The sequence below is a fragment of the Labrus bergylta genome, chromosome 13 (assembly GCF_963930695.1).
Source record: "Labrus bergylta chromosome 13, fLabBer1.1, whole genome shotgun sequence".
Lineage (NCBI taxonomy): Eukaryota > Metazoa > Chordata > Actinopteri > Labriformes > Labridae > Labrus > Labrus bergylta.
In genome coordinates, this window is record NC_089207.1 from 24067343 (window position 1) to 24081194 (window position 13852).

At 39.6% G+C, this 13852-nt stretch overlaps 1 protein-coding gene across 2 annotated transcripts in view; it reads right to left on the reverse strand.

The window, feature by feature from the left end:
- The window catches only part of LOC109985372 (dehydrogenase/reductase SDR family member on chromosome X), a 55600-nt gene that overhangs the window by 22321 nt on the left and 19427 nt on the right, over positions 1 to 13852 (reverse strand). For both annotated transcript variants that reach the window (XM_065961894.1, XM_020635676.3), the window contains exon 3: positions 5114 to 5182. In XM_065961894.1, the coding sequence (XP_065817966.1) occupies positions 5114 to 5182 (69 nt within the window). The remainder of the gene's footprint in view (positions 1 to 5113; positions 5183 to 13852) is intronic.

Sequence of the window (13852 nt, forward strand, 5' to 3'; positions counted from 1 at the left end):
TTGCAGTCTAAAGTCATTAGCATATTGCTTCAGGATTGTACATGAGGTTTTCTAGGCAAGGCCCCTCGAGTACATCAGGCGTGATACTAAATGGACCCAAAAATCTCTTCACATGTTTACAAACACAAAAAAAAAACAGTCTAATATCTAGGGCTGCAAAGTATTTGTTAAAATACAAAATCCCATTGCAACAGGTATTTTAGTCTAGAATAAATATTTAGATTTAAAAACCCGAAGGGAATATGCCCTTCCATCACATCCTATTATCATAAGTGGGTCTTTTTTTCATACAAACTAAATCTGTCCTCCCTTTTTATCACTCTTAGTTTGGCCCTCTGCCAGCCTGACTCCAACATGGACACGGGAAGGAGAACAGGTAACTTGAAAAGTTGAGAGGGCCCTGGCAGACCTCTACTAATGTCTTGCGTTAGAGTGACTGAATACACTTTGAGGACCTTTGTGTCGCAGTTGTGTTACATGTCATTCACCCTTCTGACAATATTCAAATGTTTGGCTTTATCAAACTGTTGGAAGTTAAAGAGGTCTACAAGGGAAGCTGAGGAGGAAAGCTTTTAAGCTTCAAGTATCAAACAAATGTATTTCTCGAAATAGCAATTTCTGTAAAGACAAACAGATGTAAACTCTGTAGACTCTTCTCCTCTGTCGCCCCCCGGTGGTGGAATGAACTTCCAAACTCCAATGGATCTGCAGAGTCCCTCTGCACCTTTAAGAAAAAGTTAAAGACCCAGCTCTTTCATGAATACCTACTAACTTAATGATGATGGTCTCCATATTATTGATGATGATGATGGTTGTGACGATGGTTTTGATAACGACGACTTATAAGATGGTTTCTATACTGATTAGAGCTCTCAAGAACTGCCCTCAATGTTGTGCTTTGCCTCTGGTCACTTCCTGTCAGCACCTGTGTGTCCAATCGGACTCAAAGCTGATCGTTTGCTCTTACTGACATTGTTCCCTTTTTTCTAGATCCTTGCTTGTGTTGTACTTACTCTCTGATGTACGTCGCTTTGGATAAAAGCGTCTGCTAAGTGAATTGTAGAATTGTAAACAATAAGGACAGATTCCCCGCTAGCCAGTTTAACGTAGAAAGATTGTTGCACAAGAAAGTAAACCACAGAGCAGATAGCTATAAGCTAAGTGAGTAGGTTTATTTCAGTGACAGACTTAGTTATAAGTGTCTGAAATGATTTATGTTTTATTTAATTCTACTAGATAGGCTCTGGGAACCTGATGCTCCTTGACCTGTGATACATAGTTTTACAGTTGTTGCAAACCAACAGATGTTTAGAGTGCAAAAAAGGCAATAAAAACATATTTTATTACCATTCAAATGGCACAAATACTCCCAAAAACTTATAGACTTTCTAGAAAAGTAGTTTTTAATCAATGATGACACCTTGAAATTGCATAGGACCTCTAAAAATGTCCATTGGTCCCCAGTTTAAAAATTAGCCTCTGCAGGTCGAATGTGTATTATAAGCTGTCTCCCATTTCTTATAAGAGACAATGTGCAAACACTAGGAAGGATGCCAAAGGGCGTTAGAAAGAGATGTTTAAAGCTCCTGCCTCACATACTAATGAGAATCCATTACCGTCTTATTCAAACAAATCGGAACACACACACACACACACACATCAACACATTCTCATTCAGTGCACAGGCATCTGGCTACACACACCCCCCTTGTCCCCTATGCCTCAGCGCCTGCCAATTACAAAAGAAGTAATCAATTCCACCACGGCCTCGTCCGGGGAAATCGACTTCAATGACACCAGCTACACGGCCGCTGTCTCTGTACCTGACAGCCACTTACACACAAGCAGGGACCAGCCAGCCAGCTTTCTGTGGCTCTCTACTGCAACGCCATGAAAGACTAAACGAGACTTGCTCTCCCATCAGGCAGTGCTTTATTCAGTATCATACATGACCTGTCGTCAGCACAAGTCAATGAGAATGAATGAAGTCCTAACACGTACAGTTAGAGCAGGTTCATTATCTGATCTTCAGTGTTTTAGTCACCGGAGTGTGACTTCTTAGACATGTCGTTAATTAAACAATGCATTCAATTCATTCAGTGGGATCTCATCATTTAAAAGGTGATATGCTGATGATGTTTTTTGAAATGACTAATTCATTAATCAACCATAAAAAAACTACCAGCGTTTATACAGTACAAGGAAATTTCATTTTCTGCAAGCACCCGGCGGGGGTCAGACTTTTTTTTTTTCACTTTGAGTCAATAAAGCAAAATTTGAGGATTCAGTAGATGAACCTTTCCTCCTCTAGACTACACGTTCGTTCTTTCTGTTACTCACTTTCAATGACAAGACAAGGCCACTGAATATTTAAGAGAGGAGAAATAGTTTGGACAAGCAAATAAAAATCTCTCATTCTTGTTATTTACACAGCTTTGTCATCACTGCAATGTATGAAAGCAACAAAGACAACTTTTCAATTCTTGGCCTTTGGTCACCATTACTGGGAACAACTTTATCAAAAACATTTGTGTAAACTTGATCTAAAATCAAATACTTTTTAGTAATTCTTCAAGTAGTGACTTGGGTAAAATGAGCAAATGGATGTGGAAGAACAAGCAACCAGTGACCAGTTGGTTGAGTTTTGAGGGATCTGTGGATGAAAACTGCTGCTGGTATTAAGCTTTAAATCATTCCTCTTTGTCACATTTTCTAATTAAGCTGATGCATAATCTCTTGTTATCTTAATTACTGTTAATATAAAGTGATTAAAAATGAAGCTATTTTTAAAATTTTAAGCCACCAAAAGCTGATATCTGGATGCTAATAGCTACTAAAATTCCAAGCAACATATAAAAAAGTCCTGTTATTTTGTTTTGGCTTTTAGTTATGCAATTATTTTGATCAAATTGACTTAAAGAAAAAAATGTATTCCTTCTTTTCTATAGTGAGATTGTCCTCTGTATTCGTATTCTGTGTCATCAAGTCAATAGCGCATTATTTCCCACTCAGAATACAGAGTTTTTAGGTCTTGAAATCAATTCCGTCTCATTTCAAGCTGTTCTGTCACAAGGACGAGTGGATACATTTTGCCTGCTTCACCTGGTGTAGGAGAGATGCATCCAAGAGTCTGTAGATCTCTGCACATTGTCTTCCTTTCTTTTCACTAAGAAACAATGACACACCGCTGGGAATGGACGCGCTGGCATATCCATGGCCAAACATACTGTTCATCCCCCTTAGCCTCACAGCTCCTGTACTGATCAGAAGGAACAGCAGCTGTCTTTAATTCTGGTGGTTCCAAAACTCGCCCAGTTGACAATAGATGGCAGAACGAGCTCGTCTCAGACACAGCCGAGCATTGTTGCTTCTATTGCCAGAGACTTAGTGTCACAGATGCGCGGTCAGATTTTTCATCCACACCCCGAGTGTTTAGCTCTTTTAGCTATACTGTTACATGCTCTGACCTCAGCCAAACAGATAAGTGAGCTACACGCCTCATCTGTGTATTCATCCAGCTCATCCTGGTTATGAAAAAGTGATGCTGTGCCCTAACCATGTTGTTTTTGTACCCAAGGTCAGTGAGTCGTCTTATAGCTGCCCCACGGTGAAGCTGCTTGTTTTTTTGTTTTTCACCCCTCAGGCTTTTTTCCTAAGGAGAGAGAGAGAGAGAGGCAGCTAAATATACTCTGTCCCATTCGAGCTTTGTGCATCTATTTGGACAGGACAAGGGGGTTTAGAGGGAGCATTCAGATTTCTGTGTCCTTTCTCGCAGAGGGTTGAGCTCTGTCTTGCCAGAGTCTGTTTCACTGGATAGTGGAGGAAATATGGGCTCGTTCCACTAGAGCGATGGCCACCTCATGGGCCCTGTTTAAGGGCAATTCAGTGAATGATATATGCACTGCTGCCAGTTGGGCACCCCCCACTCACACACATCTATTTGGTTTTACTGTCTGGATGTGACAGAGCCTTCTGTAGCGCACTCTGTCCTTAGTGCTGGTCCTTCTGCTAGTCCCTGGGGAGCATTTGCGGTGTACTTTCCTAGGTCAAAGTATTGTGGGCTTCGGATCATGCAATCTAGAAGTAGGCTATAACTTCCATAGTGACGTTTGAAAGAGATTGTTTGGTTACCAGGGTAACCCCAGTTCTCTGAAAACTGAGTAATGTATCACAGCACTGCCCTCCTGCTTGCATTGTATAGCAGGTGGAAGAAATACAGTTGAAATACAGTACGTGGTGCTAGTGGAGCTTCAGTGATTGGCCATTCCAGATGGCACTTCCCATAGTGAGATACCTCACTCAGTGAAAACTGAGTGAGAAAACAAAGAAAACCCTGGTAACCAAATGTTTTGTTACTTTTAATATAGTTGTTGTTATACATAAAAAAATAAAGAGAGCACACATTTCTGATTGTCTTGTTAGTCAAAAATTAAATTGTACCAGATATTTTTAAGACTTAAAATCTCTGTATCACCACTGAAGTATATACCAACTGACGGTCCTTGCTTAGGACTCGAGGCTGCCACATTTAAGAATAACTTATGAGGCCTCCTGGTCATGAGACTATGGTTGAATTTATGGTGCTGTGAAGGTCAGCCGAATCAATTTCTCAACATGGGAGTTACAGAGAACCCTGTAAGCTTTAGTCAATGAAGTAATAAATCTCTTGGCTGCTATCATTTGTCTCCCCCCCCCCCCCCCCCCCCCCCATCTCCATCACCACCTCCTTCTCTTCGTTCTTCTCCCCTTTTATATCGTCCCGTATTTGCCCATTTGTCATGTTCTTCTCCTCCCCTCTGCCTCCTTTCATGTCTGTCTCTACCCCTCCTCCCTCATCCCCTCTGCTCCTATAGGCTTTCCTCCTTCCTTACAGTGCATCAACACCCCTGATATTGTACAGCCAGCATGAAAGTGCTGGGTGTCTCTGTGTGTGTGTTACCTGCAAGAGTGCAATTATGTGCGTGTGCCGAGTAAAGACTGTAGAAACAAGCCTGCGGTACACACTGCTTCCGCTCTGCCCTTTATCTTCTAACACTGGCAAACAAAAAACAAGTACACACCTGCAAGTGTTTGTGTGTTATTTGTGTGTTCTCCGACATGTTTGCAAAGCTACCTTTGGCCTCTTTGTACTCTTCACAGATCTTCCTGATGGCTGCCAGACCCTCCTGCTCATTCCTTCCACCTGAAAGAGAAGGACACACACACACAGATTAAACAATGGCTGACGAAGCCTTTGAGCCTTTAAATAAAATAATAGAGATTTTCCTTTTTTGTAATACTGATTTTCTTTCATCTCTCTAAAATCATATTTCCAAGAAGAGTTCTTACACTCAATGAGGAGTTCATATAACTACTGAGCCCTTCAGGGAGAGCTCGAGAGCTTCAAAGGCTGTAGAATACTTAGAAAATATATATATATTTCATCATACCATCAATTATGTATGAGATACGGAAAAAATGTGAGCCTGTTGATAAATAACATTAAAACCCTTTTCACATATTCGGAAATCTCCTGAAAAATCTGGAGATTACCTGGAGCCGGTGGAGCTGTATTTGTGAACGCAAACAGCCAAATTTTTGCTCGGACTTCACCCGGAGTTTCTCCAGCCAGACCCTTAATATTTTTTAACGCAGCAAGTCCGAGTGGGCTGATGTGAGAACACAGCATCATATTCTCCCGAAAAATTCAGCTCAAGCCAATAGGAAGAGAGTGACTTTTATATTCTAATTTATGTCTGCTGCACACTGCATAAAGTATCTCCAGAGCAGTACTCCCATAATGATCTAGATATTATCTGAAGTGCATATGTGACTCATGCAATCCAGGAGACAGAGTAATGTTTTCACAATAGCTGGGGTGTCCAGTCACCCAGAGCGATGTGAACTCAAAATAGTATGAACAAGAAATAATACACAAAGTATCAGCTGAGGTGACAAGAAGGATTTCCACTCATTTAGTACAGAAACATGAAGTGCACGGCCAATAAGTTTCCTGTGTTCTTTAAAACAAACAAAGCATGTTAAATACACATGTTAGTGTATGTTAAAATATACAGGTTAGAGTTACAGAAAGAGCAGAATTGTTTCTTTATTTAGATAATTATAGTACACTAGATTAACAAGCTGAGATGACCTCATAGAGGATACAGTCATTCACTCTGACTCACACACACAGACTTTTTGTCTGCAGGAAATGTCTGCAATCAAATTAACCAAGCTCGTACGGGGAAAAAAAGGGAAACTAGAAATATATATATATATATATATATATATATATAAAAACATTACTAACTAAGAGAAAGTAAGAGGAAGTACTGAAGTGGGAGCCATTAAAGGAGCTGTTTGAATTCTCTAAAGGCCAAGGAGAGGAGCTTCAGTGATTCCTTTCATTACCATAGGAAACACTGGACCGATCTTTAGAAGTAGAAAGGAAAAATAATCAATAAATAGAAGGGGGATCATGGCATCTAACAGTTCTTAGGGTCTCATTTATAAAAGACGCGTACACACTTGGACATACATCTTGGAGGAAGGGCAAGTAGACGATAGTCGGTGAGCTGGTGAATTAAAAGCAGATTGTATATTAATTAGGAATAGTTATTGAGAACCAATCTTTCAGTAACAGTCTTAGTACTAATATGGATTGATGTGTTTAGATATACATGTATATAAAGTACAGAGTGAGCTAAGAAACTTCTTTGAACCATTTTGTTTCCGTTTGGCTAATCAATTAATCTTTGTTAATTTCACTTCCAACCTTCAATAAATCAAAATCTACTTTAATAGAATCTTCAAAGGCGCACAGAACAGATCTAGGCATTTCAAAGGTCAAACCCCATCTGCCTCCATGAAGTGTCCTCTCTGCTGTTTCATTAGGTGTGATCATGCTGCTGCGTCCCTCAACCTTATGATTTCATCATGGTTTCATTTTTGATTTTGATATATTTTATTAATCCCCTGAGGGAAATTCTGGTTTACACTCGGTTATTTTAGAGACATGCTTCTCACACACACAGGACATGCATTATTGGATTGGATTAGATGTCAGAGTGGGGCTGCTACACACTGCCACGCAGGGAGCACGGTGGAGGTTCAATGCTTTGCTCAAGGGCACCTCTGCAGTACTCAGGACTTCCATATTATAGTCCGCATCGGGACTTGAACCAGCGACCCTCCGGTTCTCATCCCTACGGCCTGAGCTACTGCCTACTTAGGGAAAGTAAGGGAGACAAAAAAACAAAAAGGTAACACCTCTAGTGTGGAACTAAGGATGATTAAGAGGTGAATACACACAGACACTGACCTATACGCTCACTGCCCACCATTTAGCAAAGACAATTAGTTGATAAAGGGATCAATCAAGAGTGAATGACAGAACAATAGTTCACCCACATGCAGACTCTCTTTCTATCCAAACTCATTCACACAAATAGTCCACTCTCATTTTTCAGTCTGCACACACACACACACACACACACACACACAGACACAGACACACTAATCTTGGATTAACACAGAGGCCTTTTCAAGGGCACAGCATCATTTACCTTGATGCACTGAGGCTAAGGATGCAGCTCTTCAGGTTGATGTGTCACGACTCATGAGGGTCACACAAATCGCACTAGGGATGCAACAGCTCTCAATTTAATATTGAACCATTTGGTACGGCATCCACGGTTCAATATGCACTTGTGAATTTAACTATTTAGGTTTTGCATACAACTAGCTTCCATGCATAGTTTTTCTCTACAAATTGGCTGTGTGTGTTGTGCCTGTGAGTCCAAGCACTGGGGTGAAGAAAACGCATTGCCATTACTAAATATCAAATCACTATGTGACAACACTGGTGTCAGATTCCACACATTACTTTTACATGGTGAGCAGTGAGGAGAGACAGCAATATAAGGAAGCATCACCGTCTTCCAAATCAGTGGTGTGGGGACATTTCGGTTTCGGCATTGAGCGTTTGAAACAAAGAGACCATACACTGAAAAAGCCACGCTTTTCGACAAGTTTCTGTGCATAAGTCAAGGAAAAATAAAATATGTTTATTTTAAAATACTGAAATGTCTTCCTATTTGTACAGAGGGTCTACATGGCACTACGTAAACGCTGCCTTCTTTTCACTGAGACTTTACAGCAGGAATGTGTATAAATTAAAAAGTGTTTTTACTTCAAAGTAAAATAAAGAAAACGTTTTGGAATAAAGAAAATAGCCTTGTTTTTCTCAACCTGTTCCTTTAAAATTTGCCTAAACCTCTTAAGAATGGAAAAGGGAACCAACAAAACTAAACTCCAACGGCCCTGGCCAGACAAAATCTGTGACCAAAACATGGAGGTACTTAGCTGAATGTATTGTTGCATCACTAAAACGCACAATCAAACAAAACAAAAACCAAATGATTTGGAAAATGGAGATTTTTAGAGATATATATGGAGATATATTCAGATGATTTCTCCTCAACAGGCTTCTCTGCTTAAGCTACTTTAAACACTGCATATCATTGAAAACACATTTCTGCACAACTGCTTTGGGTAAAAGCTCTCCATTAAAATAGCCACTGATTAAAAATAAGCCCTGCGGTATCAATTTGCCTACTAAATATTTTTGGAAAAATTTGCCCTGATTAAATTAGCTAAATAATCTTGTTGCAGCTGAACAAATGGATAGTGACAGAGTAAGAGAATCTTAATAAACACCTCATATAGACCCACCTGCAATAAGTCCAACGTTAATCTTATGTCTGAGTGTTAAATAAAGACCTTGAGGCACAAAAAAATGTAATTATATATTATATCTGAAATTTTATACCCTGAAATCACATCCACTTGTGATTTAAGGCTTGGAAACAGTTTGGGGCAATATTTTTACAAACAGCCATTCATCAATCAATACAAAAAAGTTCTCTGGTTTCTTAATTTATTTGGGGCATTTTATGCCTTTATTTGATAAGACAATGGATAATGTAGGAAATCGAGTGAGAGAGAGAGAGTGGGGGAACGACATGTGGGAAAGGAGTCACAGGTCAGACTGGAACCCAGGCTACCTGCTTGGAGGATCGTAGCCTCTGAACATGTGTCACAACTTAACTGCTGGGCCAAGCGGTGCCCCAATAAGACATTTACAGTGTAGGATGCCAGGGAATCAGTATGCATAGGTTTTAGTTTTAGGCATGATGGTAGGAAAGCTCCTATTGTTCATATAGAGTTCATACCTGCATGCAAATAAAATATATTTTAGCTGTAAAACATTGTCTAAGGTCTGATGCAACATAAAGGAGTAGAACAAGAACAGCCTTTTTAACCTTCAAACAAGTAGAAGTGATTTACTTTGTAAGTAAATCAAGGTATGGGGAAGCAGCAGCCTGAACACTCTTCTAAATAGTAGGTAATATTAAATGCATGACCACAGTTTTAACAAAGTCAGATTTGGTGTAAAATAAATCTGAATAAAAATTGGGGGGTTTTGCCAACTAGACCATCCATTTGGTATTTGGGTCATTTTTAAACAGCGGCCAGGCTAGTCAGTTTTCCACCAGTCTTTATGCTAAGCTTGGCCTACATGTTCTGACTCTGGCTCTGCTCTTGATGTTCCATCCGCAATATTGCAAGGATGATTTAATATGTTTTCCAATATGCCATACTATTCCTTCAATTCCAAAGAAACATTATAATGGACAGCTCAGTTAACATATATCAACCTTTAAATCTGTTGTTGTCCTTAGATGCAAAATGTACTGTTGGTACTTTTAGAGGCTTCAAGATGTTTTCCAAGACACAAAAAGTGATTTAGGATAGGAGTTAAGCTCAGTGGGTGGAGAAGATGCCCCATGTATAGGCTACAGTCTTAGTCACACTAATAACAGGATGGACTCACTGTCCTCTATTTGGTGCATGTCATCGCCCACTCTCTCTTTCCCTCACTTCCATGTCTCTCTTAAGCTGTGCTATCAAATAAAAACAAAAATCCCCCTAAATTATCTTTAAAAATATAGTAAGACATGGGTCTAGAATTAGGAGCCTATGATGAGAGTAACTGACTGGGAGATGTAGAGTATACTCTGGGAATTTAATACATGACAGATTTTGGGACACATAAGGAACATCGTGACAAAGTGACTAAACAAAGAACTAACAGAATCAGAGCCTTTGGCCTTAAAATCAGATCTGGTTGACAATCTTTTTTTTTTTTTAAGCTGTGGTTCATTTAGCCTGGAGAGAGATGAATGAGAAACATCTCATGAAAGTTGAGACAGGTTATGTGTGTTACTGCATGTGCATGCTTGTTGTCAGAAAATAAATAGAACGTCAGGCTCTGGGATTAATGTTCTGTTATCTATAACTGTATGATCAGGGAGTGCAGATAGCTCCAGGCTGCCAGCTTGTTATTATTCAGATAGGGTAGAGCAGACTGATGGATTTAGACGTGTAGTGTTCTCTTAGGATTTTTCTGTGAAGGAACATAAACAGATGGAGGGTTGTTCTCTTCATCCATGAGTTGTAATTCCTTTTTACAGAATGAATGCATATTGCCCCTTACATGTACAAGTGCTTGTGAATTAAAACTTATATCCTACAGTTTTATCTTTTATTTTCTTTAAATGGGGGAACCGGAAGAGGACGAGGACGGAGAAGAATGCATATATATATATTTTTTTTTTTTCGCTGTCCTCGTGTGTGTGTGTGTGTGTGTGTGTGTGTGTGTGTGTGTGTGTGTGTGTGTGTGTGTGTGTGTGTGTGTGTGTGTGTGTGTGTGTGTGTGTGTGTGTGTGTGTGTGTGTGTGTGTGTGTGTGTGTGTGTGTGTGTGTGTGTGTGTGTGTGTGTGTGTGTGTGTATATATATATATATAAACCGTTATTATACGAGGAGACAATTTTCACATCACTGTCTCTCACCACTCGTAATATAGGTACTTCCAATTGAGAGTAATGTCTGATAAAAAGTCGTCTACTTGCTTTCGCCACTTTCGTTTTTTTTCGTGCACTGATTTGCTTAGTTGAACAGCCAATCAGAGTGATTCCTGTCACCAAATGCGCCGACCGTTGAATCGGACTAAACAAAGGCAGGCGGGGCCGACGGGAGAGACTTAACACCCGCCTCAGCGTGTTGTTAGGTTGACTGAAAGTTAGGCTGAGACAGGATTTCCATCATGGCGGCGGCTGCCAATGAGTCTCCAGAGCCCCCTGCAGTGGCAGATGGCTGACGTCACTCAGGCTTCGTTCATGAATATTTCCATTTCAGTCTATGGTTGGCACCAGGAAGGCAGTCATTTTCGATCCCTGAAGTGACTTCTTGTGAAAGAATATGCACAATTCCCAGGGTATACCTGATAGACAACAACAACAACAACAACAACAACAACAGTTTGACTGACATCTCAGGGATGCATTTCAAATTTTGCCCCTACAGACTTTTTCTTCAGTTGTAGCAGAGGACGAAGATAATTTCCTTTTGGGTTCAATTCATCAAACCCACACATCCAAACGTGTTATATAAGACTGATGTAATGGCACTTTCTGAGTAAAGTCATTAAGTCAGGCGTTAAATTATCAAAGGTCGTTTCTGTCACTGGCATTAGCCTTCATTAATGATTTGATGAAATGTTAGATTTGCACTGATTAGGAAACAGAAGGAGACAAAGAATCTAATGAGATATTTGAATTACAAATTGCCTTGCCATGAAAAAAGAAATATGTCCAAAAAGCAGAATGGAAACAACAAAAATCTTCCTTGGTTTTAAAGGGGGGGGGGGGGGGGAGTGGGGGGTTAAAACTGATTAATGGGTTGGTATTAATTAGTTATAATATTCCACAATGACTGTTGTGTCCATGTCTGAAAAGTAACATTTATTATATACAATTACCGGCAAAGAAAAGCATATCATATTCATATTCCTGCAAATTTGTTTTTGTATTGAACATTTAGCATTATTATCTTCTACATTTTTATATTTTTTCTGGTTAGAATTTCAGTGTATCTTTGCACAAAATGCATGCAGGCTGATATTGATTTGTTTCTTCTTTTATGATCCTAATGCTATGCTCTTGAAATCCATCTAAATTGTTGTGGTTTTTTTTCTATTTTCCACCCTAAACATTTTTGTAGCTGCAAAGACTTTTAAACATGAATCAATTGAAGTGTCTTTAGGTTTTACTAACATCAAAAATTCCAAAAGGCATCATTATCATTCAAACAATGATCTCTCTTCACACAGCTCCATCAGCAGAGAGGGATCCACTCTACCATAAATATTCTCACTTCATGAATTATCTTAATGTAGAGACATTTTAATGGAGACATCCTCCTGTGGGATAAGCTGACAAATAATCACCTCGGACTACCACACTGAGCATGTCTTCATGTACGCAGTTCATTTGTCCGATTATACGTAGGCCTCTAGTTTCATTAAGGTTCTGCTGCAACCGGTTTCCAAGGATACCCTGACATTGACTTCCCAGTGTACACACAGAATGAATAAAGCAGAGTTTTCTTCAAAGTTTTAAAGGCTTGTGAGCTGAATGAAAAATGCAGCGTCACCCTGGAAACCGAGCATGAAAACATGTTGATGTTATGTGCAAGAAGAGGAAGAAGACTGTTCTGAAAAAACAATGAAGCCCCCACCACCCTCCCGAAACATTTATTTTTACTATCTGACTTTAAATAGGTCAGTATCAGTATTCACAATTCTCAGCGACATGTCTTGTAGTGGTAACAATCTCATTTAAATATGGAACACATTGCTTCTCCCTCATATTCCTCTCCACCTGAGTTCTCTCTCGTTTGCTTTTTACTGAGTCTTTTTTTCATCTTATCAACTTCTTTCAATAAATTAAACATTTTAAACCCTGTTATGATCAAAATCTGATTTTTTTTTTTAAAAAGATTATGTTGTAACAACCGTAATGAACTTGTCCAATAATGAGGATTTCCTTCCAAAAACTACAATACACACAAACAACACACGACGAACCATCCAAGATGAACATCTGGCAGAAGACTAAAGGAGGCTGTTTTCTCTGACAGTTATTCAATTGTTTTAATTTAGCTTATTTCAACCAGCTGTTTAGTCTTTTAATCTGGCACATGATCGCAAAGTCTTTAAGATTTTTCCGGCCCTGAAACCTTGTATCCTTAAATATTCCTTGAAAGAAGAACAAAGAAAAAATGAAGAAGGTAAACATTTGTGTTTTTGCATTTAACTTGACAAGGGTTTTATAAAGACAGAGGCAGGGCAAGGGAGGCTACTGCGTGTATTAAGAGAGGAAATGCACAGTGTGCGTGTGTGAGTGTAGAAAGCGTCCAGATACTGTCATTCTGTGGGAAACACTGATGGAGACTTTTTTTACACAACATTACAGCTGGTATTTTGTAAAGGGGTTTTTCTTTTTCAGACAGCTGCATTTCATTACGCTGCAGTTAGCAAGCATTTCCTACACCGTGGTATCAAAATCTTCAAAGATGGGTAAATGATCTGTAAGGGGAAGTATATGGCGGTTTATTTCTATCACTAATCCCGGGTGCAATTAACTATAATCGTGAGCGTATTGTATTATTTCACACGCTTATATTAACGGCCACGCACGTCATAAAACTCTTTGTGCACAAATTCAACAAATTGATCAACAGAGAGCTGCACACAGGCAGCTGGGAAGGTACAACACAAGTGAGGCAAAGAATGTCACTGTCTGCTCTGCGAGTGCAGGACTGCAGGACTGCAGCGCTGCTCTCTCTCTCTCTCTCTCTCTCTCTCTCTCTCTCTCTCTCTCTCTCTCTCTCTCTGTCTCTCTCCTCGCTCAGGTTGAAGTTTTCCTCGCGTGGAGGAAAGACTTATGACAATTTGAAGGTAGAAAC